Here is a 21,229-nt window from a genome sequence, read left to right on the forward strand (position 1 = left end):
CTCCTACGTTTTCCACAGGTCACCAGTGTCTATAAACCAGCTCTGTAAGCTTGTCCCGACCCAACAACCATTAACGTTATCAGTGATGATGTGATGATTCGCGCACGTGACTCGCTCTTTGTTACAGACTCCACCTCTTTCACGTGAACGCGCTTTAAGCCGAATTAGAAAATCCAGGGTTAACAAAGCTCGCTGATAGACAGCTCAATGACACCGTTTACCTTTGCCCGCGTCTGGTTTTTTCGAGGCTAACTGATGATGGGACTCGTGCCGTAACTAACCGTGGCATCGATCAAGCTCGGCTTTACTCCGTCTCGCGACCGCGGGTTACGATTTGATTACTAAATCTAGCATTGAAACATCTCGGATAACTGCGCGTCCCCGCTCCTCCACGAAGGGAAGATCAGTCGAACGCAGAAACCCGGATCGAAATCCATGAACGCAGACGGAGGTGAGGAGACTTTGTGCAAGACCACATCACATAAACTGTAACAAAAAAACCCCAAAAAACAATCAAAACCAACAACAATCATCACGTGGTTTTTGACTCTCACTCATGTACATTTATAGTACATTTATATTTCTGTGTTGTTTTAAAACAGATTTTCAGATAATGAGGAAACAGGAGAGGGCGCATTTTTTCAGCTCCAAAGAGCAGGAGCTCATTCTGAAGTTGTATGAAGAGGAGAGAGAGATACTAACAGCTAAATCCAACACCACCAGTGCCTCGAAACTCAGAGAGGAAGCCTGGCAGAGAATTGCTGATAAAATAAACGCGTAAGGACATTTATTCACTCGTGTGAGTGTGATTGACCTATATTCAAATTATTGAATATAGACCCCTGCAGTCTGTACTGACACATCTTTATTTTTCCTGCTTCACAGGGTCTCAGACAGTGGCTACAAAAGGACATGGCAGCAAGTAAAAGTCAAACACAAGAACATTGTGCAAACAGGTGCAAACACTTTGTCTTAGTTTTGATCTCAGCGAGTCAGCAGTTGCTTTGTAAAAGAGGTTTTCTGCAAATCATTAAGTCTAAATGAATGAGTTTATTATCTTTGAGCTTATAAACTCTCCGCATTGTTAAAATGCTTTATGCACATACATGCACTAGCATGACGGAGCTGTATAACATTCAGTGTTTCTCTTCCTGCACTGGCTCAGAGTCGGTAAAGTCCAGGTGTGTTACGTACCTGTCAAATCTGTCCCTGTGCAGCAAAAAGGAAAAGGGTTGCAATGATGAGAAACGAGGGCGGCTCGGCGACCCCGTCTCTGAACTCGGGTGAGGACGACGTGCCGCATCACAAAGACAACGGGCTGAGGGTGGAGGTTCTCCCTGGAGGCGCCTGTATTGACCCAGCAGCTGTGTCTGACAGCTCTTTCATGAGCGGTAGGTGAAATTCACGAGCATCCCTGCAAAGGTTTCCACATTGGCTCATTTAAATGTTGCTTCGCTGCTGCAGTGTCGGGCCACCCTGTCCTCCTGCTGCCCATAACAAAGACTGAACCCGAGAGCCTCAGCAGCGACGAGACGGACATTAGTGACACTCAGTTTGAGGGGGTGAGTACTGCTGCGCGTGCATCTCCTGGAGCTTTTGCCTGTGAGTACTTGGCGTGAAGACTGGATTGCTCTTTTTAACAGGACGTTCTCGGCAGCAGCTTGCAGGAGGGCGCCAACGCAGCTGGCGCCACAGCTGGTGGCAGAAGCGGAGAGGTGAGGTCCATTTGTCACAGCTGTCCTGTGCTAATGAGAAGAAACGAATGCAACAAGAGCGCATGTTTTGTGTCATCTGATTCACAGAAGCAGACAGAAAACCTCAGGTCTCTCTACTGCTCCTACCTCAAGAAGGAGATCGAGAACCGGGACCAAGAGATGGCTTATAGAGCACTTAAAATGAGGAAGCTGGAGAAAGAAATCTTATTACTTGACAAGCAGCTGATGTGATTGCAAGGAAAAAACAAAAGTACTTTTATCCTTTTATGTGGAAAAACAAGAATTTGTTGAAATGACATGTTGCCTTTTACCCCGGCACGCTCACAGAGGTGTGTTTAGGTTGTAGTTGGCTGCAGCTGTAGGCAGCATAATCTCTTACATGCTGGTCAAGGTTGTAATGATGCATGTCACTACCGTTTTTTTTTGCAATATTGCATCACACAACTTATGCAACGGTGCTGATGCTGCCGTACACCGATTCTCAGACCACGAGAGTGTTTAAAGCGCACTGATGGAAGGCAGCATGGCTGCTTGAGGGTTCACAGTAGCACGTAAGTGGAGCCTGTGAGAGCACCATGTTCACTGTACTCTACCACAGCAGGTTTAAACGAACGAATGCAACAACAGATGGCTTTAATGTCAGAAGAGATTTTTTAGGACCTTTTATATGTATTTGTGACAACTGGTCCAAATCTTATGCTTAAAATTTTACATTGAAATTCTCAAGCTCCTTGGAAAACGTCCTGAGGTCCAGGAAAGATGTGACAGAGAGTTCTTGCTGATCCACTTTTATTAACCTTTCTCTGAAGTCACATTAATGGATGCCGTTGCTAAGCAGATGCAGCTAATGTTCCACCAGAAGCCTTGCTCTGTTTTGATGATTTTATTCCAGCTAGTTATGGTTATTTATAGAGATACTTCATTAAACCACACAGTGTCTCACACAAGGAGACATCTTCATGACGTGACAGATTTGTAACAGTTCATCATTTCCTTGCGTTGCCTAAACGAAGCTCAGCGCGGGAGATTATGTGATGACTTGCGTCATTTCTCAGTCATGTTGGTTTTTTAATACAGGACGCTCCAGCCTATCCTCTGCTAAAGGATAGGAAGCATCTGAGCTAGGGATGCAAAGATACCAATTTTTTCAAACCGATACGATACCGATACTTGGATCTGAGTACTTGCCGATACAGAGTACAAAAAAACGATACTTCTACCACACACACACACAAATGCAATGAATTGGAAGACAGGTTTTATTTTATTCTCTGCCGATAAAAAATAAAATCTTAATAAAAATGACCACAAAAAAATTTCAAGTGAAAAATAAGCACTTCTGTTAAATTATTGCAGAGTCTCCACATTGTAATTTTACAAAATATCACTGAACTATTGGCACTGTCTCGAGCTTTCAGAATAATAAATAAACACTTCTGTTTGGAATAAAATAAATACAAATTAGGTTTGCGAATAAATTAAACTTTTAAATTATTGCAGAGTGTCCATATTGTAAACAAACAAACAAAATAATTATTATAAAATAAATAATAAATAAAATAATAATTGCCCCCCTAGTGGCTAATCTAAAAAACTACAACAGAAATGACAAGCCACCCTCTGATTAATGAAATAAGTTGGTATCGGTTAACTTTTAGGAGTATGAGTACACACACATTTTACAGTATCGGCCCGATACCAGTATCTGTATCGGTGCATCCCTAATCTGAGCATCTTTAGTGTCCAAGGAATTTCACCAGCTCTTATCGTGGCTGCCATGCAGATACATCTGAGTCACTTTGCTCAGTTGGAAACCTTCTACAGCAAAGCTGACTCTTTGTTTTCAACCACCAGCAAGCAGAAAATTGGTGCTAACTGTTCTGTCGCTGCTGGAGGCCTCCTAATAAACAGGCCGCTGGGTCACGTGATTTTCAAACGCATAAACTTCGCAGTTTATAAGAATCGTTGTCTGCTCTTAATCTATGAACAGCTCTAACTCTCTGAGATTTATCTCCAAAGAGTGATGTAAAAATCATGAGGTTAAGAGTAGAAAAAACTCAACTGTTAATCATTATGTTGATTAAATATTAATTTTGGTAAAAGTGTGGCTGCTTAGTGTAACTATTACTACTTCATTATCATCGCTGTTGAGTCCGGTGTGCAGGAGAATGGGTTGTGAAGACTTTTATACAGAGACAGGTGTGTCCTTGGACTCCCACAGTGCACTGCGCGCTTGTTTGTGGGTCCAGAGTTCGCCGTTAGGCGTGGACATTGTCCAGCAGCTGCACGTCCTCAGGAGGCTTGGACACTAAATCGAAATGTCTGGGCTGGACTGGGAGTGAAAACTCGCCAAAAATATTAAACTCGAGTCCCTCCTCGTGAACAGCTGCATGCTTAAACGTCGCCCTCTCTCACCTGATAAGCAGCTGAGTCCAGTGTCATCGCGCTTTCCTGCAGCCATGGGCTGGCGAGCGGTGCGCGTTCACGGCCCACGAATGGAAGCCATCCTTAATCAAGAGCAGAGAAACGGATGTGCGATGGCTCTGCGGAGGAAACTGTGAAGTCAAAGCGGCTGTAAGATGTAGAGCGTTTCAAAATTTTCCGATCCAGTCGGAGTGGAAACACGCGTGATGCTGAGAGGGTCTCGTTACAAACGCGTTCTTGTTGCGCAGTTTTAAATCCACGCTCGACCTTTAACAGCGTGCGTGAGAGTGGAGCTGCTGGAGGTCACCTTTCCTGCCAAAAGCGTCTGGCACTGCCTTTCCAAGGATGAAGAGCACGCGGGCATTTCACGTTTCCAGGCTTATGATCGGTTGTTGTCGAAGTCTTATGGAGCAATACGCAGAAACGGTCCATGTGATGTGCCACCGGTTTAATTTAAAAATAAAATACAATAAAAACAAAACATTAGTTTTGTGTGAATGTGATTTCTTCCTCTTTTTAAAAAAGTTCTGCCTAAAGCATCCGTTTCCACATAAATTAACGAGTAATTTAAACAGTTGTAAATGACTTCTTGGGCTATAATATGTCAAAAACACCTCAAACATAACTCATGAATGATATCAAGTCATTCCGAGGCAGAAAGAAAGTCCCTGTCACAAAGTAGAAGCTGCGATCAAGGTTTGGTAAAGGGACTATTTACTGAGACTAAAAAAATTGTCTCTTTGAAGAGAGATCTGGCCAACATGGAAAGAAATATCACATTTCTATAAAGAAGTTTTAAGTGTCAAAAGGACTGGACTGACTGTAAATATGGAGCAGGAGCAACCAGGCTTGCAATACTGATCATTTCTTGATTTTAGCCCTTCATAAAGCCTGTTCATTACCAATAAAAATGGCTTAAAATAGACACATTTGACTGTGCAGGATTCAAGCATTCAAAGATGTTTAAGAAGCACGTTGTCTGAAAACGCCATGATAGTTTTACAAAACAAACAAACAAACAAAATAAGAAGAAAGTGACACTTTTCACAACAATTTCACGTAAAAGCACCGACACTGGGATCATAATCAATCCGCCAACCAGCAGTGAGTAATCCTCACACTCTCGTCTTCACGTTTCTAGTAATGTGAAGCGTAATGGCGCACTAGTTTGTCCCTGTGCGCTCGCCGTCCTTTCACATGATTTCCACAGCGTGTGACTGCCCTGCATTCCTCAAGTGGCGATATTTTCTCTGTGTGGAAGTGATTAAAACTTACGGCGAGCGAAACGTAAACATGGCGTGAAAACACGCTCCGTGGCCGTGTTTTGAGTGATCTGCGGCAAACAGCGGACCGTCTGCGGCGTGACAGGCGATTACTAAGATCAGAATTCGCGGATAAAACATCAGTTCCACTTTTTGTGTTTTAGTAGTTGTGTGTGTGTGTGTGTGTGTCAGAGTGCATCTTCAGCCTGCTCGGGCGGATGGATACAAGATAGCCGATGACTGAGGGGCTTCTGGGGGCTTCGCGTCGGTCATGGCTGAGCTTCTGCAGCCAGATTCAAGAATGTAAGATCCGCTGAGAGCCACTTTTACTGCAGACACCAGCTACAGCATGCAGGGTGGACCATAAACATACACGGCTTTGCTACTTTGCTGATAGTGAGCTACTACATTATTATAGCAAACCAAACACATATCTTTATGCGCAAAGTTAATTAGATGCTTGCTTCCAGCACAGTATTACTAATGCGTGGTTGAAATGTGTCTTTTCTTGCTTCTTTATTTCTTAAATGACACATTTAGCCACTCGTGTGTGTTTACTTCTGCAGGTGTAACTATTTCTTCCTATATGATGGATCCAAGGTCACAGGAGAGGCTGATCCTACAAGAGACGGAATCTGCTACTTCTACCCTGAAGAGGTCTGGCTGACACAAAGTGCTGCAAGCTGCACGTCTAGTGTGTGTGTGTGTGTGAGGGAGTGTGTCGAAGATGATAACAATCTCCCAGCACTTGTATTTGTGTGCGTATGTTCTTAGCTTGATTTCAGAGAAGTCTGTGAAAGCATCACATGTCTCTGTCAGACCCCACTAGACAAACAGGAGCTGCTGTGCGGGCAGCTCGCCGGCGTGGGCCGCTGCGTCTCCGAGCTCTCCTCCTCTCCAGCGCGCACGCTCAGGCTGCGGCGCAACAAGTTCGCCATCCGCATGAAAGACGACTTCTTCTGGGTGAGTGGGGCTCTACTGGTGGTCCAGCGGCAACCTCTTGTGATATTTCAGGCTTCACTAACGGTTATTCTGGGGATGTGTTTTCTTTTCTCCCCCAGGCGCTGGGCTGCTCGGTGGATGTCCCGACTGTCAGCGTGTCTGAGTTCCTGGACCAGCTGATTGACCTCTTCTGTTTCTACAACGGCCCTGTCCGCCGCAGCTATCAGGTGCAGCTGCACAAATACTTCTGCTTTGTTCTACGTAGGTTTAAGAAACATTTACATCGTCACAAAAAGATCAAGATGTCTGACAGTGTAACCGGTGTGATTCTGCGTTGTGTCTGATAAAAAAGGTAAAAGACCTCCAAGTAAATAATTTGCCCACTCCAGCTCCTACGACCAAATACAAACAGTGGGGAAGAGGGTTAGCTCAACCCACCACAACTTCCAAGCTAGCAAGGAGTATATATTCATGCTAGCATTTATGGCGCCTAAAACACATTTATGATACACACATACTACACACTTATAACATCTAACAAAAACAGGCTTAATAATGACAATATCCATCCATCCATCTTCATCTGCTTTATCCGAGGCCGGGTCGCGGGGGCAGCAGCCTAAGCAAAGAGGCCCAGACCTCCCTCTCCCCAGCCACCTCCTCCAGCTCGTCCGGGGGAACACCAAGGCGTTCCCAGGCCAGCTGAGAGATATAATCTCTCCAGCGTGTCCTGGGTCTGCCCCGGGGCCTCCTCCCGGTGGGACATGCCCGGAACACCTCACCCAGGAGGCGCCCAGGGGGCATCCTTGTCAGATGCCCAAACCACCTCAGCTGGCTCCTTTCGATGTGGAGCAGCAGCGGCTCTACTCTGAGCCCCTCCCAGATGGCTGAACTTCTCACCCTATCTCTAAGGGAGAGGCCAGCCACCCTTCGGAGGAAGCTCATTTCCGCCGCTTGTATCCGCGATCTCGTCCTTTCGGTCACTACCCACAGCTCGTGGCCATAGGTGAGGGTAGGGACGTAGATCGACCGGTAAATTGAGAGCTTCGCTTTTACACTCAGCTCCCTCTTCACCACGACGGACCGGTGCAGCGCCTGCATTACTGCAGCTGCAGCCCCAATCCGTCTGTCGATCTCCGGCTCCCTTCTCCCATCACTCGCGAACAAGACCCCGAGATACTTGAACTCCTCCTCGGCTGCCCTTTGTTGGTTCTGTTCATAATTTTTATGGACAGGATTTCTAGGCGCAGCCAAGTGGCGGAGGGCTTTCGCTTTGGTGGCCTCAGAATCTCATCTCTGATTTTTGCGGATGATGTGGTTCTGTTGGCTTCATCGGGTGAGGGCCTCCAGCTCGCACTGGAGCGGTTCGCAGCCGAGTGTGAAGCAGCGGGAATGAGGATCAGCACCTCCAAATCTGAGGCCATGGTTCTCAGCCGGAAAAGGGTGGAGTGCCCACTCCGGGTCGGGGATGAGTTCCTGCCCCAAGTGGAGGAAAATAATGACAATAATTGAACTAAAATCACAATCAGAAACATCCAGGTGGCTAAATATGAATTATATGTGTGTTTTAAAGTGTTGGAAAGAAATGACACCCACCTCTCCCACAGGGGAATTGTAGAAAAGGGGAGAGGCAAAAGGGGTACACTGTATTTATAGGATTGCACCAAAGAAGAAGAAGAAAAGAATGAGAAGGGGCTCTAACTGATGATGAACATAACTACAGGCTTGGAGGTCCTAAAAGTCAGGTATAAAAGGAACGGTTTGGGGGTTTAGGACACATTTTGGGTAATTATAACAATGTGATTTATGACCCTGTTACAACAGCACAACCAGTGACAAGTTAAAGGGGAAAAAAGCCTTTATGTATGTGGCTTTCAGCAACACTGTGGAGCTTTTTATTGAAATGGTTTTGGGTGGACTTAGTGTGAAGGGTCAGTGCAAACCTTCATCTCTGGTCTCTTCTCTGAGGAGCCTCCCTGTGCTTCATCCGTAGCACTGAGTATGACAACAAGGTGAATCACACGCTGTGGCAGGCAAGCAATCTCGGCCCATGTGAGATATTTCGGGCCGTGCCGTTAAACGGTGGTCTGCCACCTTAATGTTCGAATTTCCTTTAATTTGCCACCTGTCTGAATAAAATCCCCAAATGCTCATTGTCATCGAGTTTGACCTTTGCTTCGCAGCTCAACAGTCAGGAAACCCTGGCAGCCCAGTGGGCGAGGTACCTCTCTCACATGCAGTCAGGATCCTCAGAGCTTAGTCACATCTTCAGCTGCTTGAAGACCATCGACTCGACTAACGTGAGTACTAAAGGTCACACGTGGGGTTCTGCTTTTAGCCTGCCGCCACTCAGAAGGCAGAATATATCACAACATCCTGTGGTGTTGAGTAAGACCTCAGCATGGCTCGACAAACCGTCAGCGGTTCATTTCTGCTTATTTACTGTGCCTGCAGGATACATGTAAACAATACAGTGGGCACACGCTGGAGATTTGCTCAGTAGATGATAATATAAAAGCAAAATCATTTTTTTATTGTTTATTTCTGCATGAGCTGCAGGTAACATTTCATCGGATTCATTTCCTCAGGTTGACCCTCTTCTCCTGCTCAAAGCGGCCCTCATTCTTCAGGCCTGTCAGCGCTGCCCTCTAGTGTCAGCCGGATGTATTCTGTTCAGAGGAAGGTGAGCTCGCGTTTCAAGAGAACGGCCACGACTTCTTCTTTTAAATGTCAGCTTCTGTAATCAGAATTTTTTTTTTAATGTATTTTTTTGTGATCTGCTTCAAAGAGTTGTCAGCACACAGATGTCTCCAGGGCTCACAATGAAGGTCATGGTTCACGAGACTGAAACATACACCAAGGTAGGACTTCAACATTTGTCCAGAGGTTTCCTAAACTTTTTTTTTCTTTTTTCTTCAGATCAGCAGTAGTAAAATCGTAGATATAATGAAAAGTTAACGTAAGTAAAGCAGCCTGAAAAGACAAGACGCACCAGCCCCCTCCCCCATTCACACGCATACACATAATTAGGGGATGGAAGCTCAAGGGTCCCTCCGCTGTGAGGACACCATGATGCACTGTGCAGTTAGTGTTTTGTGACAAATTTCTTTATTTGAGCTGCAAAAGCCGCACTTTAGAAGTCAGAGAATAACTTATTCTTCATCCAGGGTCACTCTCTTTGATGTGATAGGTCTATAAACGCATAATATTTCCACATGTCTCCACTGACTCTATATATTTGTTTCTCTAAGACGCAGGCGATCTTTAATAATGTCTGAAATGTCGGGCTATAAACAATCAAGAAATTGTTTAAGTTTGAAACAGCAGCTTGTATGTATTGTAAAACTGAATGACTATTAATGTCATGATCAGGCTGTGTGCAGGCAGGAGAGGACCCAAACGCAAACTCACGGGAAAACAGGACTGAACTCAAAATACAGCTTTATTGCTGACAGAGGATAAAGGCGATACAAAATAATATGAAACTAAACTGGGAAGTACTAAGGAACTGACTCACGAAGAAACACACGGAGGGGAACAGTCATGAGGGAGAACGCGACACTGAACTGAGGGAGACGTGGACATAAATGCACAGAGGGTAAACGATAGAGGTGGGAATCACCATACATCCCACGATACGATATTATCACAATACTTAACGCACGATACGATATTATTGCAATTTTTAAAAATATTTTGCGATATTCAGATTCTGTACATAAAGGTAAACTTTATCAATATTCATTTTCTCTAATATCAAAGTCTCACACTCAGTCTTTCTCTCATTTCAGTTTTATTGTTGACAAACTGAACGGTTTGTATTACAGTCTAGTCCAACTTAACTGAATCAACCATCTGGTACAATTATAGCTATTCTGAACTATGCAGTTTATTAAAACTTTGCAGCCCCTTCAGCAACTGAAGAATTTGAAAGTAAATTAAAACAAAATATAATTTTACATTGAATAAAAAAGTTTTAAACTTAATTAAAATAAAACATGTCTTAAATTAAAATAAGTAAACTGTCATGTTTATTGCTGCCATAAACAAGTTAAACACATTTGGACAGTGAAGGAATGTCAGGATTCTTGCTCAGAAAAAGGATCAACATGCTCTGAAGTCAGAGCACAAAAACCTTTTTTGTAACAAAATATCGATTTCTGCTGTCCCTGTATCCATACATTATTACAAACAAAATATCACCATACTACACAGTATCGATTTTTTCCCCCACCCCTAGTAAACGAGGGAAGTGGGAGCACATGGGGAACACAGCTGACACATACTTAGAGACTGTCAAAGTAAAACAGGAAGTACACAGAGGTTCAGACAGGAGGAGAGAGAGCACGGACATAACGGGCTGGGGAAACATGGAATAAAACACAAGGAGGGGAAACAAGGGTCCACAGATAGACAGAGGGGCACACAGGGGGTTACTGAATAAGGAACATCTTAACTAAACAACCTAGGAACCAAGGCATAAATAAAGAACAAAATACAAGAACACACAAAAACTAAGAATACTGAGCCAACTGTTGGCCCAGGACCATGAATATTAAGTGTTGTCATATTTTCAGCCTGATGAAAACTTGACATGGTGTGCAGTGTGTCCTATTAATCTATAACAGATTAATAGAATCTGAAAGCAATGTACTTAAGAAATAGGGGAAAAAAATCCATTAATAATGAAGAGAAACGGGGAGAAAGGTTTTATGGAGTGATGAATCCAAATCTCCAAATGCAAAGGTTTTGTTTCAAAGACACTCTGAGTGTCTGTGACCATCTATAAAACACAGCGGAGGCTCTGTCACGGTTTGGACCTGCATTTCCACCAGTCGTTTTTGAGATCTTGTCAAAATTAATGGAATTCTGAACCCAGTAGAGTTCCATCATTTTCATCCACGGTGCCAAAAAGTGTTTTATTGGAAGCAGCTTCATTTTTCAGCATGATGATGATCCCAAACACACAGCCAGTGCCCTAAACCTGTGTAGAAAAGACAGAGGGGAACACCATCAGTCATGGACCGACCACTCCAGAGACTGGACATCAACATTATTGAAGCAGTGTTTTGACAGACAGACAGAACAGAAGGCAAAAAGAAGAGCTTGTCCGTGAAGACGCCTGGTGAACTATTCCTGAAGACTATTTAAAGAAAAGTATAAGAAAGCTCGTCTAAGACAGTTCAGGCTGTGTTGAAGAGTAAAGAATAAAACCTATAAATGACAGAAAACAGAAAAACTGGAGTAAACCATGACAACTAATCTGAGCACACGCAGTGATTCATCCTGTATGCTGCTGCTGTGACCCCGGGGTAGCTCAGCTATGAGCAGCTAATGCAAAGACGCATGCAGAAGTGCAGTGTGGTGCCAGGTGTTCTCACAAGCTAGCAAACCTGTTAGATTCCCTGGGAGGATGTGGGCTGGTGGATAATTAAAGTGGGCTGATGATGCAGCTTCACTCTCAGAGGTCCTCAGAGAGCCGTCATTGTGCAGAAAGACACCGAAGCAAGGAGTGCTGCTGCTCCTGTTGCATTTAAGTGTTGCAGCTGTATAACAGGCAGCAAAAACTACTAATAATTTTGTTTTCTTGTGTAGGCTCAGCGGCCTAATGGAACAAGTGCATCAAGCTTTAGCGGCGCTGTCAGCTCCACAACTGTGTTCCTGACCACGCCTGAACTCCAGGACCTGCAGTCCGCTCCTGTCGACAAAGGTTTCAGGTGGTTTCTCCTTATTTATTTTACAGATGATATTCAGTGAAGCTTATTGAAACAAGCTGCTTGAATCCCATTCTTACACAGTTCTGATATTCTAAAACCTTCCAGCTGTCCTACCACGCCACAAAGAGATGGTCCCTCAAAGAAGACCCGCCTGTCAAGGACTTTATCCGACACTCCTTCTACTGAGTCACAAGTGTCAAATCCAAGTTTGTCCAAACCTCCTCAGAAGGCGTCCCTCAGCCCTCGTTCATCAGACTCCGATGTGTTCAGCCCAGCTTCGTCCCACAGCGCTGCCGATTCCCTCAACCCATCTCCACAGTCGCTCAGGCTCCTCTCAAATGGAGAACACTCTGTTGAAGATGAGGCGGAAGAGAGCCGCTCCCGGGACAGCACAGGTGGTCGCAGCCAGATTCGCAGTGAAGGAGACGGCTCCGTGTTTGAAGAAGACTCCCATCTTAATGGAGGAGAAGAGGACGGAGCTTTTGGGGGTGTGTTTGAGTTTCAAGCGGTCGAGTCTGGAGATGAGCAGCCGCACGATGATAAGGTGGTGGAGGAAGACAGCAGAGTCTCCCGTGGGAGTGTTTCAGGCCACAAGGCAGGGAAGAGCGATCCTCCTCCTCTTCTTCCTCCTCCTCATCGTCTCTCTCACGCCTCAGAGGAGAATGCGCTGATCCCCATGACGTTGTACATGCACAGAGTGAAGGGCTTGGTGCTGGCTCTGCTGGTGGAGCCTCACTTCATGAGTGACGCCACTTCTATGGAGGAAGTGGTGAGGGCTGTGTTTGGTTTTTCCTCTGCAAACTGCAGCTCGATTTAAATTCAAGCAAATGAGTGCGTTGTTTTTGCCTTTGTCATGCTGATACGTGGCATTGTCGATGTGTCTCCAGTATCACAGCAGCCTGGCTTCACTCAATGGACTGGAGGCCCATCTGAGGACCATCTCTCCGGGCGCCCCGGGAGGTCCAGGGCCCTACACCTTTGCCCATTTCGACTGCATTCAGAGCACGCTCACGAGTAATAACTGCCCCTTAAATATCTAATCAGCTGTCTCCCTGCGTTAAATAATCGGCACTCCCTGCGCTTGTCTTTTCAGCTTTTTTTCATATCTGATATTCCCAAACATTCTGTCTCTTCCAGTTTTCCAACTTTCACTTTTCTGCTGAAGTGAGTATAAGTCCCTGCATCTCTACCCAGGGCAGCGGGGCTATGAGGGGGGGAGGGTTGGTAGATTGTCTTTGCATGAGCTAACTGCTAATTTCAAGGACTGTGATCAGCATTCCTTTGAGCTGCAGGCATGCCTGTCCAGGTTAATGTGCTTCTGTTATTGTGTGTCTCTGCAGCCAACCTGTCTGGCCGGTCAGGGGGAGCCTGGGATCAAGCCTTTGTCAGAGCCACATCACTTCTTCACTCGCATTTCTGTAACACTGAGACTCTGCAGGAGGCTATTATCAGGTCAGCACAGCAATGATGCAGTAGCTTTTGGTGTGAGAGGGTGAAGGGGGCAGGGGGATTTCTTCTTCTACTCAAGTAAAGGTTAGAAGGGAGGGGGGATTATTTGACAGTTTATCACGTCCATCCCTCTGAACCGAAACCTTCCCATAACTAGCGTGGATCTCGCTCTGACAGCTGATATTTACTGGTAAAAACCTCCCACACTGTTTGCCGTCTTTAGTGTGTTTGTTTGTTGCACAGCGGGCTTGAAATTTAAATGTGCGTGACATTATGTCGGCAGGAATGCCAGCACAGCTGTGTATGGAACCCGCAGCGTGGCCCAGGAGACTTACTTCCAGCAGAACGGAGGCTCGCTGAGGAACTCGGGCATCCCGAACCACCAGGACAGCGCTTTTTCGCTGCCCAGCAAGGCCCGGCACAGACTGCTGAAACACGGGGTTAACCTGCTCTGACAGGCCAGCGTCGGGTCGTTCAGGAGGAAATGTATTTCACTGGGAGAAGATCTGCCCTGTAAGTAACATAAAAAAATAAAATGGAAAAAAAAGCTCTGCTGTAGGAAATTTTACAACAGGATTACATCTTCTTTGCTGTCCTCCAGCTGTGGTTTACTTGTTCCCATGACATGCTGTACATTACCGTACGCTGTGGCACTGTGCTGTAAAACCCTCGTGGATCTCATATTCACAGCAGAACAGTTTTTTAAATTTATATTGTAACTATAAATTTGCTATGACAGGATGCTTGTTAAAGCTTAAGCAAAGTAGGTTATGTTTACTTCCATGCTTGTGTGAGTCTAATTTTATTTGTTACTTTTAAACAAACAAAAAAATAAAGTAACTGTCTGCAGCAGATGTTTCTGTTGCTTTCATGCATTTAGACTGAATCCTCTCCCACATTTGAGAAGAAAAACATGCTTGTTCGCTGCTCCTGTATTGGCTTATTTGTCTAGAAGTTCTAAAGCAATCAAAAAGTGTTATTTAAATATTTGGCTATTAGGACTGTGATTTGTCTTTATTGCTGCCATTTACACAAAATGTGTGTATTCGAAGGTTGTCTGAGAAGAGGTTTGCTGTGATGAACTTGTGTGTGTTTTAAAATAAAATGAATATGTGATCCGCTCTGAGTTGGCCTCTTATGAGCTACTTTTCTCATGACTTGTTGAAAACAGCTGGGGTTGCCTGACCTTCTTATGACTTCAGTGTGGAGCATATTGTTTTCTGCCTCCTGCTTAATGCCTCCGTTCAAACGACCATGAACAGGTGTGTGCAAAGCGGTCTGAAATGCCAAACGCATGCCTGTAAGATGTTCATACTTTTGCTCTCTCAGAATATCCTCCCCTATACGTGTTCCGAGTAAGGTCGTTCTCGACCATCCGGCTATGGAGTAATTAGGGCAATTAGCTAAGTAGCTGAATGTGAATGGGCTTGCTCGGCGCTCTGGGGGCGCCTAATTATGCAGGCGCATTGAATAAAAGGCAGCGGGGGTCAAATGGGTGGGCAAGGCACGGACAAAAAGAGGGGCAGGGACTGTGAGGAGGGCCAGGATTCAAATTCTAAGTGGTGTGTTGTCCCCCCATTGTCAGTGGGGTATAATAGCGAGGTTCAAACTGGCCGCAGGGCTTTGGAGAGCTGGCATCAGAGAAGAAGTGGCCGCTCCTCGTCGCTGAACAGCACTGGGCGGAATTCGGGATTTCACCATGGCCTCTTCAAACTGCACGCGGATTACATCACTTTTCATTTTAATGATGCTGAGCTGCTGTGGAGTGTTCGGGCGCGCGGTGGGCACATCGGAGCTTTTGTCACGGGAGCCACACGAAGCGACTTTACGCACGGAGCGGTGCGCGGAACTGGAAGCACCTTGGCTGGAGAACACGCAAGAAGCTCGCGTGGATAGCGGGACGCGTTTGGAGATCAGCATGCGGCACTTTTCGGCGAGAACTTCACGTGGGTTGGTTTTTCCAGGAAAACCTCTGTTCGGCTTCGTCCGGCGCGTCTACCGCTGCTGTCAAGAACGAGAAAACTGCAGGAGGCTGAAAGGGATTCAAGGTCGCATGAGAGGAGGTAAGAAAAAAAAAGAGAGAATACACCCAGGCAAAAAGAAACTTTAACTTTTCACTTTAACTTCATGCTCGTCCTGTGGAGGTCAGATGTGCTGAGCGGGATTGATCCTGATGGGAGGGAGTATTTCTAAAAATCCCCCAAACAAACAAAAAAACAACTAAAATCGAAGATCGAAGATAATCCCTGTGGTTAATCCTCCAAAACAGTTCAGTTCAGTACATAAAAGTGTGGTAACCACGGGAACGGACTCTTCACATCTGTAAGCATCAGCTGACCTCCACACAGCTTCTTCTTACCTGCTATATTAAGAATCTTAATATTTCCAGAGTTTAAAACAAAGTTGTGCTGCATATTAATCAGGAGAGAAGAGAAACTTTGTTCAGTAAACCATTCTGAATGGGTCTAATGAGCGATGAACTAAGTGAATAAATTACAGGGATGAATTGGTACCTAATTTAGCAGAAAATTAAGCAAAAGAAACACGAATAACACGAAGCAGCCACACACAGAGTAGGCATTCTGGCTTTTCCTCTGAAAAATATCATTTTTCAGCAGAGGTGAAGTGAAGACAGAAAGGTAGTTTGGGGGTGGATAATGACTTGAATAATGCAGCTGTAGGGAGGACTGTTATCTGCACACAAATGAGTCTTAGCTGGCTTAATGTTCCCTTCAAGAATTGTTGAGACGTCCTGCTGACTCATTAACAAGGCATTAGGAGTGAAAACATCACCTCTGCTGCAGAGCCTGACATGAGTGAATGTGCTTCTCTGTGACATGAAGTGCTGTACCGTGACTCTGGCAGACTGTTAATTGCCTCTTCTCCGCCTCGCCAGATACGGGTGTGGAGTTTGTCCTCACCAGGGAGATCTTGTCGTTAACGGTTACAAGAGCCGAGCTTCACCTTCAGCTTTCCAACCCGCAACATCTGGACATCCGCCCTGTGCTTCCATCCATGGCGAAGCACAAGCTTCCTACAAGGTACAGGCTCAGAACTCAAGAAATGTACTTTTGGTGTTTTTCCACACAATCTTATTCAATATCCGGTAATATCGTTTGACTGATGGGCTCTGGGAATGGCTGGCCTGATTGTGACACTGTCTCTTGCCACCTTTAGGTACACTCTGGGGTCACGGGGTCACACCGTGGAATTGAGAGTGGACCTGCTGTTCCTTTTCCACAGCGCACAGGAGATCATGAGTGGTCGAAGGCGGGGCCCCAGCTTGACAAACATCTGGCGGGTGGTGTTTTTGTCCGGTGGAGATCCGCCGGGTGAAAACCCCTTTGTGAAGGATCCGCAGGACAACATGTTGGGGAGTCCTCCTCTGGATCTGGGCTTGGTCCTGGGTTGCAGTCAGGGTGGAACTGAGGTGTCGTGTAGAGCTGGTGGTGTTGACTTCACGCACACACCTTTCATGGCTCTTTATGTTGGATCAGGTTAACAGTTGGACCTGACTGTTTTTGCATGGCAGCATTCATCGGTTTATTGCCATTACCAGCTGAACACAAAAGGATGCACTTCAAATGTCAAAATGATTAATTTATAGGCTAAATCTTATGTAAACTATCTATTTCTCTCTCTATATATGTAAATATGTACATTGTAAATATGACATACTGTAAGTTTGTGTAATTTTGTGGTTATGAGACTCGCGTGGCCTCCTCAGTCTGCTTTGTTCAGCTGCTGTCCTCCTTTAGCTACGCATGAATCTGCCTCGTGCTTCTATTTAAAGAAGTTTTCACAGTTGGTGGGAAAAGAAGAAAAAAACAACACCTGGACAAACAAAGGGCTCGCACATGTGCTTCGACCATGCTGAACTGAGCTGCGATTATTCTGTTCATTTGTGAGGACGTATGGTTAGACCCTCGGACCCTGTGACACTTTTCTATCCTACCTCAGAAACTGATGATTATCATCGTTCACTTTTTTTTGTGATTTTCATTTGTTTACTCAAAATTTGCTTTGCTTGTGTGGTTGAACTGACCATAAAATAACTTATTGGCTACACAATAAATCAGCTATTAATAAAATTCTTTAGACAACAGTGTTGACTTTATTCATCTGTGTTACTGTCCCTAAATTTATGGCACCGAGGAACACAAGGCATAAGATGCCACGACGCTGCTGCCATTCAATAAGGGTTTCATAATGAAAATATATACTTATGAAGGACAAACAGAAAATAAGAGATGAGAGCCCCAGCTAAAAAAACCCCCAAAAAACCCAGGAGGTCCTGAGGTGGTGCTTTGCCTGACTTGGAAGCGATTCTTTTTTGTTTCTGGATTCAAAATTGTTATTTTCTGGAACGATTCTTTACCATTGTGAGATACAATTTTGCATCTTATCGCCAAATATATACCAAACTGAAGGACTATGACACAAAATGAGATCCAGATGTTCCTGATGTGGTGTGGCATGTGTGGAGGTATTCAGACTATTGGAGGATTTGTATTATTAAACACACACACACACACAATATCTCACCCTCTGACTCAGGCTACGTTCACACTGCAGGTCAATTCCGATTTTTTGATCAAATCCGATTTTTTTGTCTGCTTGTTCACACTACAAATAAAATGCGACAGCAAACGCGCTCTAGTGTGAACGCTCAAAGCAGCCGCATGCGCAAAAGAAGACGTCACACACAACGCGCTCTGTTTAGACCCAGAGCAAACAGTATTGTTTGACTGATGGCCCTTAATATAAAGACTTCGGACTTCACGTTTCCCAATTTTTGCTTTAAGTTATTTTGTTATTTACATAATAATGTAAATAACCTAATAATGATCCTTATTGCTGTTTTAGAGAGGAGCGGTGCTTCAAAGGATAGTTGCAGATTTCTGTCAGAATCTGCAGATTATACAGTACAAATAAAATGTTCACGTTTCTCCAACGTTGTCTTCCCAACAGTTTCACCGGATGGCCAGGAAGCGTTCACGATGTCTTCTCTGGCGCTGATAATTGGCGTCTGTCTTGTGTCAGTGACGTAAAAGACGGATTTAATGCGACATGACCATCACACAGCAGTCGCTTTCTGAAACATCGGATATGTATCGGATTCAGTACCACATACGAAAGTGACCCAGATCGGATTTGCGCCGTTCACACTGTCAGACCATGATCGGATATGGGTCGCATAGGGTCAAAAAAATCGGATTTGATGCGCTTTCGCCTGCAGTGTGAATGTAGCCTTAGTTTGCCAGTGGGGGGGGGGGGGGGGGGGGGGGGGTGAGGCACTCAAAGCTATTTGAGAGCTACTACCCTTAATCTGAATAACAATAATCTGGCCAAAGGGTTTAGGCAGTGAGTAGCCACCATCATCTGAGAGACCATTATCCATTTGTGAAGTAATTAAAAAAAAATGAATAATGTATGTTATTGTGTTATTTATGCAAGGCGTCACATGACACGGGCACTTTTAAGGTCAAGAGGTTTAAGGTAGAGCCTTGCTTGTCCTGGATTTTTAGCCAATGCTGACATTTAGGCGGTATCAAATGATGTACTGGTTTTAAAGTAATAACAAGAATTATCTGATGACCCGATCTTTACTGCAGTTCAGTTAAAAAACAAATTCTTAAAAATATATTGGCACATATCAGACAACATATACCCTGATACAGACAAATGTGTGATAGATCAATAATAATGACCAAGCCAATATGTTGGAAGCTATTCATGCATCAACAAAAGATACAGTACTGTGCAGAGGTCCCTCATTTCTTTAGATGTTGTTAAGAAAATGGGAAATAGGTGCTGTGGATGACTGAACCATGCAGTCAAACTTGGATCTAAATCTTTTATGAACTTTGTGTTCATAATTTCACCAGTTTTGGAAAGATCGCCAACGCTGTGCCTCACAGATGTCTGTCCACACTCACTGTTGTACCTCTGTACATACTGGATTAATCACTCCATAACATCTGTTGCTGTTCAGTCCAGTTCTTGTGCCATTTAGCATAGATCAGCGTTTTCTCCTCGTTTCTCTTCATTAAGCACGACTTCTTTCCACTCAGACCACTTCTGTCCAGATGCATCTCAGTATCAGATCTTTCCTGGATTTTTCAGTAAAGACCTCATTAGATTACATAAATTACTTTTGCAAACTATTCATCTGGTGAAGATATTTCTTTAGGCTTTTGCCATGCAGAGATATACCAAGTTTTTGACTAACAGCTCTGTGGGAGTCTCCTTGGAGTAAAAACACTATTTTATGTGTCAAACTGTTATCTTTGCCATTTTTCATAAATATGGCTAAAGAAATAGGAACAGATGTGTTTCTGCAACAGGCTACTAGCAGTAAAACGATTAAATACTACTTTTTGTTTTGCCAAGCTGTCTATTATGTGTAGACAATATTGGTTTATCCCTTACGAGTCTTTTATGCTCAAGTGATTGGCAACGTAACAGAATAAATTCCTCTGAAAGTGGGGGAGGAACAAGGACTGCAGGGAAAATGAGCAGACAAGACTTAAATACAACTCTGGCTCCTTGGAACAAAGAGAAAGAGAAATGAGGGGTGGCTCAAGACTTTTGTACGGCACACCAGCGGTCTCCAACCTTTTTTGCGCCACGGACCGGTTTATGCCCGACAATATTTTCATGGACCGGCCTTTAAGGTGTCGCGGATAAATACAACAAAATAAAACTAGTACCAGTACCGACAAAAAGAAGATTTATTCATAACACACGTGAAAAGACCCAGGAAAACCAAGTAAACGATCAAAACGATAACAAAATAACACTGAAAACCGATGAAAACATTTCACACCTGAGCCTCAACTCTCGCGGCCCAGTACCAAACGACTCACGGACCGGTCCGAGGCCCGGGGGTTGGGGACCGCTGCGCTACACCAAGTCCAGCATACTTCACACTTTTTAATACATCGCTTTTTAATTTCAAAGTACTCGGCCTAAAAGAAATTCAATTAACCGGAGCACTATGTTCAAATATTAACTGACCTGGAATAATTGTAGGTGGTAACTCCTGGGTGGTGGAAGAACAGCAGCAACACGTTCTGATAAAATAGCACATTTATTAAAAAGACAGCATTTATCAGCAGTTCCCATATATGCCACATCTGAGGCAGAAGATCAGGGGTCTCGCACACAGTTTCTCAGTCCACCTGCTGCTGCTTACATCCCTCAGAAGAGCGATTATTTACCAAACACGTGCGTATAAGGTACAACTTGCACACTCCATGTCTCACACATACACATTCACGGCAGCAGACCCGGCTGTTCAAATTGAATGGGCTGCTGCCTGGGCAATGGGCAAGTTGGCTGATTTCTGCTGTTCAAATTTGTTTCCGTTTAAGTTGATCTCACATGTTTAGTTGTTTAAAAAAAAAAAAAAAAAAAGTTAAAAGAAAACAACATGCCAAAACAAACAAAAACAATTTTACAATAATTACAGAGCAATTCAAACGACTCTTTTACAATGATTTAAAAAAAAACCCAAGATTGAGTATTCTGGCATGGCCTCAATAAACGCGATGACAAGACATGAAATGACATGTTAGTTTGATTTAGCACGTTTCCCAGGTGAAAAAAAGGATGAGAGGTAATTATTTTGCACCATGTTAGGACTCTGATGAACAATTTGGATGGAATGACTGAAATTCTTTGGTTCTCTTGTGGGAAAAGAAAAGAAAAAAAAAGC

General features: G+C 44.3%; 3 protein-coding genes across 6 annotated transcripts; all 3 read left to right on the forward strand.

The window, feature by feature from the left end:
- The first annotated feature begins 13 nt into the window (after positions 1-13).
- On the forward strand, positions 14-3,817 carry LOC102793408 (uncharacterized). Of its 2 annotated transcripts, XM_006805459.3 has the most exons (7): positions 14-451; positions 603-777; positions 886-956; positions 1,218-1,391; positions 1,465-1,562; positions 1,644-1,715; positions 1,803-3,817. In XM_006805459.3, exons 1-7 carry the CDS (start codon positions 436-438, stop codon positions 1,944-1,946), a joined length of 750 nt encoding a protein of 249 aa, XP_006805522.2. In that variant the 5' UTR covers positions 14-435; the 3' UTR covers positions 1,947-3,817. The 2 variants fall into 2 exon arrangements, with proteins under 2 accessions (XP_006805522.2, XP_087705034.1); XM_087848908.1 differs by having other exon boundaries at positions 1,644-3,817.
- A 1,470-nt stretch (positions 3,818-5,287) lies between these two features.
- On the forward strand, positions 5,288-14,476 carry hps4 (HPS4 biogenesis of lysosomal organelles complex 3 subunit 2). 3 transcript variants are annotated; one of them, XR_015719828.1, is made up of 12 exons: positions 5,288-5,704; positions 5,968-6,058; positions 6,221-6,364; positions 6,463-6,570; positions 8,527-8,643; positions 8,932-9,026; positions 9,132-9,204; positions 11,939-12,060; positions 12,166-12,829; positions 12,948-13,074; positions 13,154-13,224; positions 13,401-13,502. XR_015719828.1 is itself a non-coding variant. In XM_087848907.1 (12 exons), the coding sequence occupies exons 1-11, from the start codon at positions 5,673-5,675 to the stop codon at positions 13,221-13,223; spliced, it is 1,599 nt and encodes a 532-aa protein (XP_087705033.1). In that variant the 5' UTR covers positions 5,288-5,672; the 3' UTR covers position 13,224; positions 13,401-13,497. The 3 variants fall into 3 exon arrangements, 2 of the variants coding, with proteins under 2 accessions (XP_087705033.1, XP_087705032.1); XM_087848907.1 differs by having other exon boundaries at positions 13,198-13,224; positions 13,401-13,497; XM_087848906.1 differs by lacking the exon at positions 13,154-13,224 and adding an exon at positions 13,793-14,476 and having other exon boundaries at positions 5,290-5,704; positions 13,401-13,512.
- A 584-nt stretch (positions 14,477-15,060) lies between these two features.
- si:ch211-170d8.2 (uncharacterized) lies at positions 15,061-17,570 on the forward strand. Its single transcript, XM_006805457.3, has 3 exons — positions 15,061-15,572; positions 16,406-16,550; positions 16,687-17,570. The coding sequence occupies exons 1-3, from the start codon at positions 15,209-15,211 to the stop codon at positions 17,009-17,011; spliced, it is 834 nt and encodes a 277-aa protein (XP_006805520.2). The 5' UTR covers positions 15,061-15,208; the 3' UTR covers positions 17,012-17,570.
- Positions 17,571-21,229: the final 3,659 nt, after the last annotated feature.

This window comes from Neolamprologus brichardi, chromosome 12, assembly GCF_056152115.1.
Source record: "Neolamprologus brichardi isolate AB-2024 chromosome 12, ASM5615211v1, whole genome shotgun sequence".
In the NCBI taxonomy this organism is placed as follows: domain Eukaryota; kingdom Metazoa; phylum Chordata; class Actinopteri; order Cichliformes; family Cichlidae; genus Neolamprologus; species Neolamprologus brichardi.

Coding starts and splice junctions, on each gene's coding strand:
- LOC102793408 (XM_087848908.1), top strand. Junction 778..885: donor ATTGCTGATAAAATAAACGC/GTAAGGACATTT, acceptor CCTGCTTCACAG/GGTCTCAGACAGTGGCTACA. Junction 1,392..1,464: donor TGACAGCTCTTTCATGAGCG/GTAGGTGAAATT, acceptor TCGCTGCTGCAG/TGTCGGGCCACCCTGTCCTC.
- hps4 (XM_087848906.1), top strand. CDS start 5,673: ATGGCTGAGCTTCTGCAGCCAGATTCAAGAAT. Junction 6,571..8,526: donor CTGTCCGCCGCAGCTATCAG/GTGCAGCTGCAC, acceptor TTTGCTTCGCAG/CTCAACAGTCAGGAAACCCT. Junction 9,205..11,938: donor AGACTGAAACATACACCAAG/GTAGGACTTCAA, acceptor TTTCTTGTGTAG/GCTCAGCGGCCTAATGGAAC.
- si:ch211-170d8.2 (XM_006805457.3), top strand. CDS start 15,209: ATGGCCTCTTCAAACTGCACGCGGATTACATCACTTTTCATTTTAATG. Junction 15,573..16,405: donor TCAAGGTCGCATGAGAGGAG/GTAAGAAAAAAA, acceptor CCGCCTCGCCAG/ATACGGGTGTGGAGTTTGTC. Junction 16,551..16,686: donor AAGCACAAGCTTCCTACAAG/GTACAGGCTCAG, acceptor TGCCACCTTTAG/GTACACTCTGGGGTCACGGG.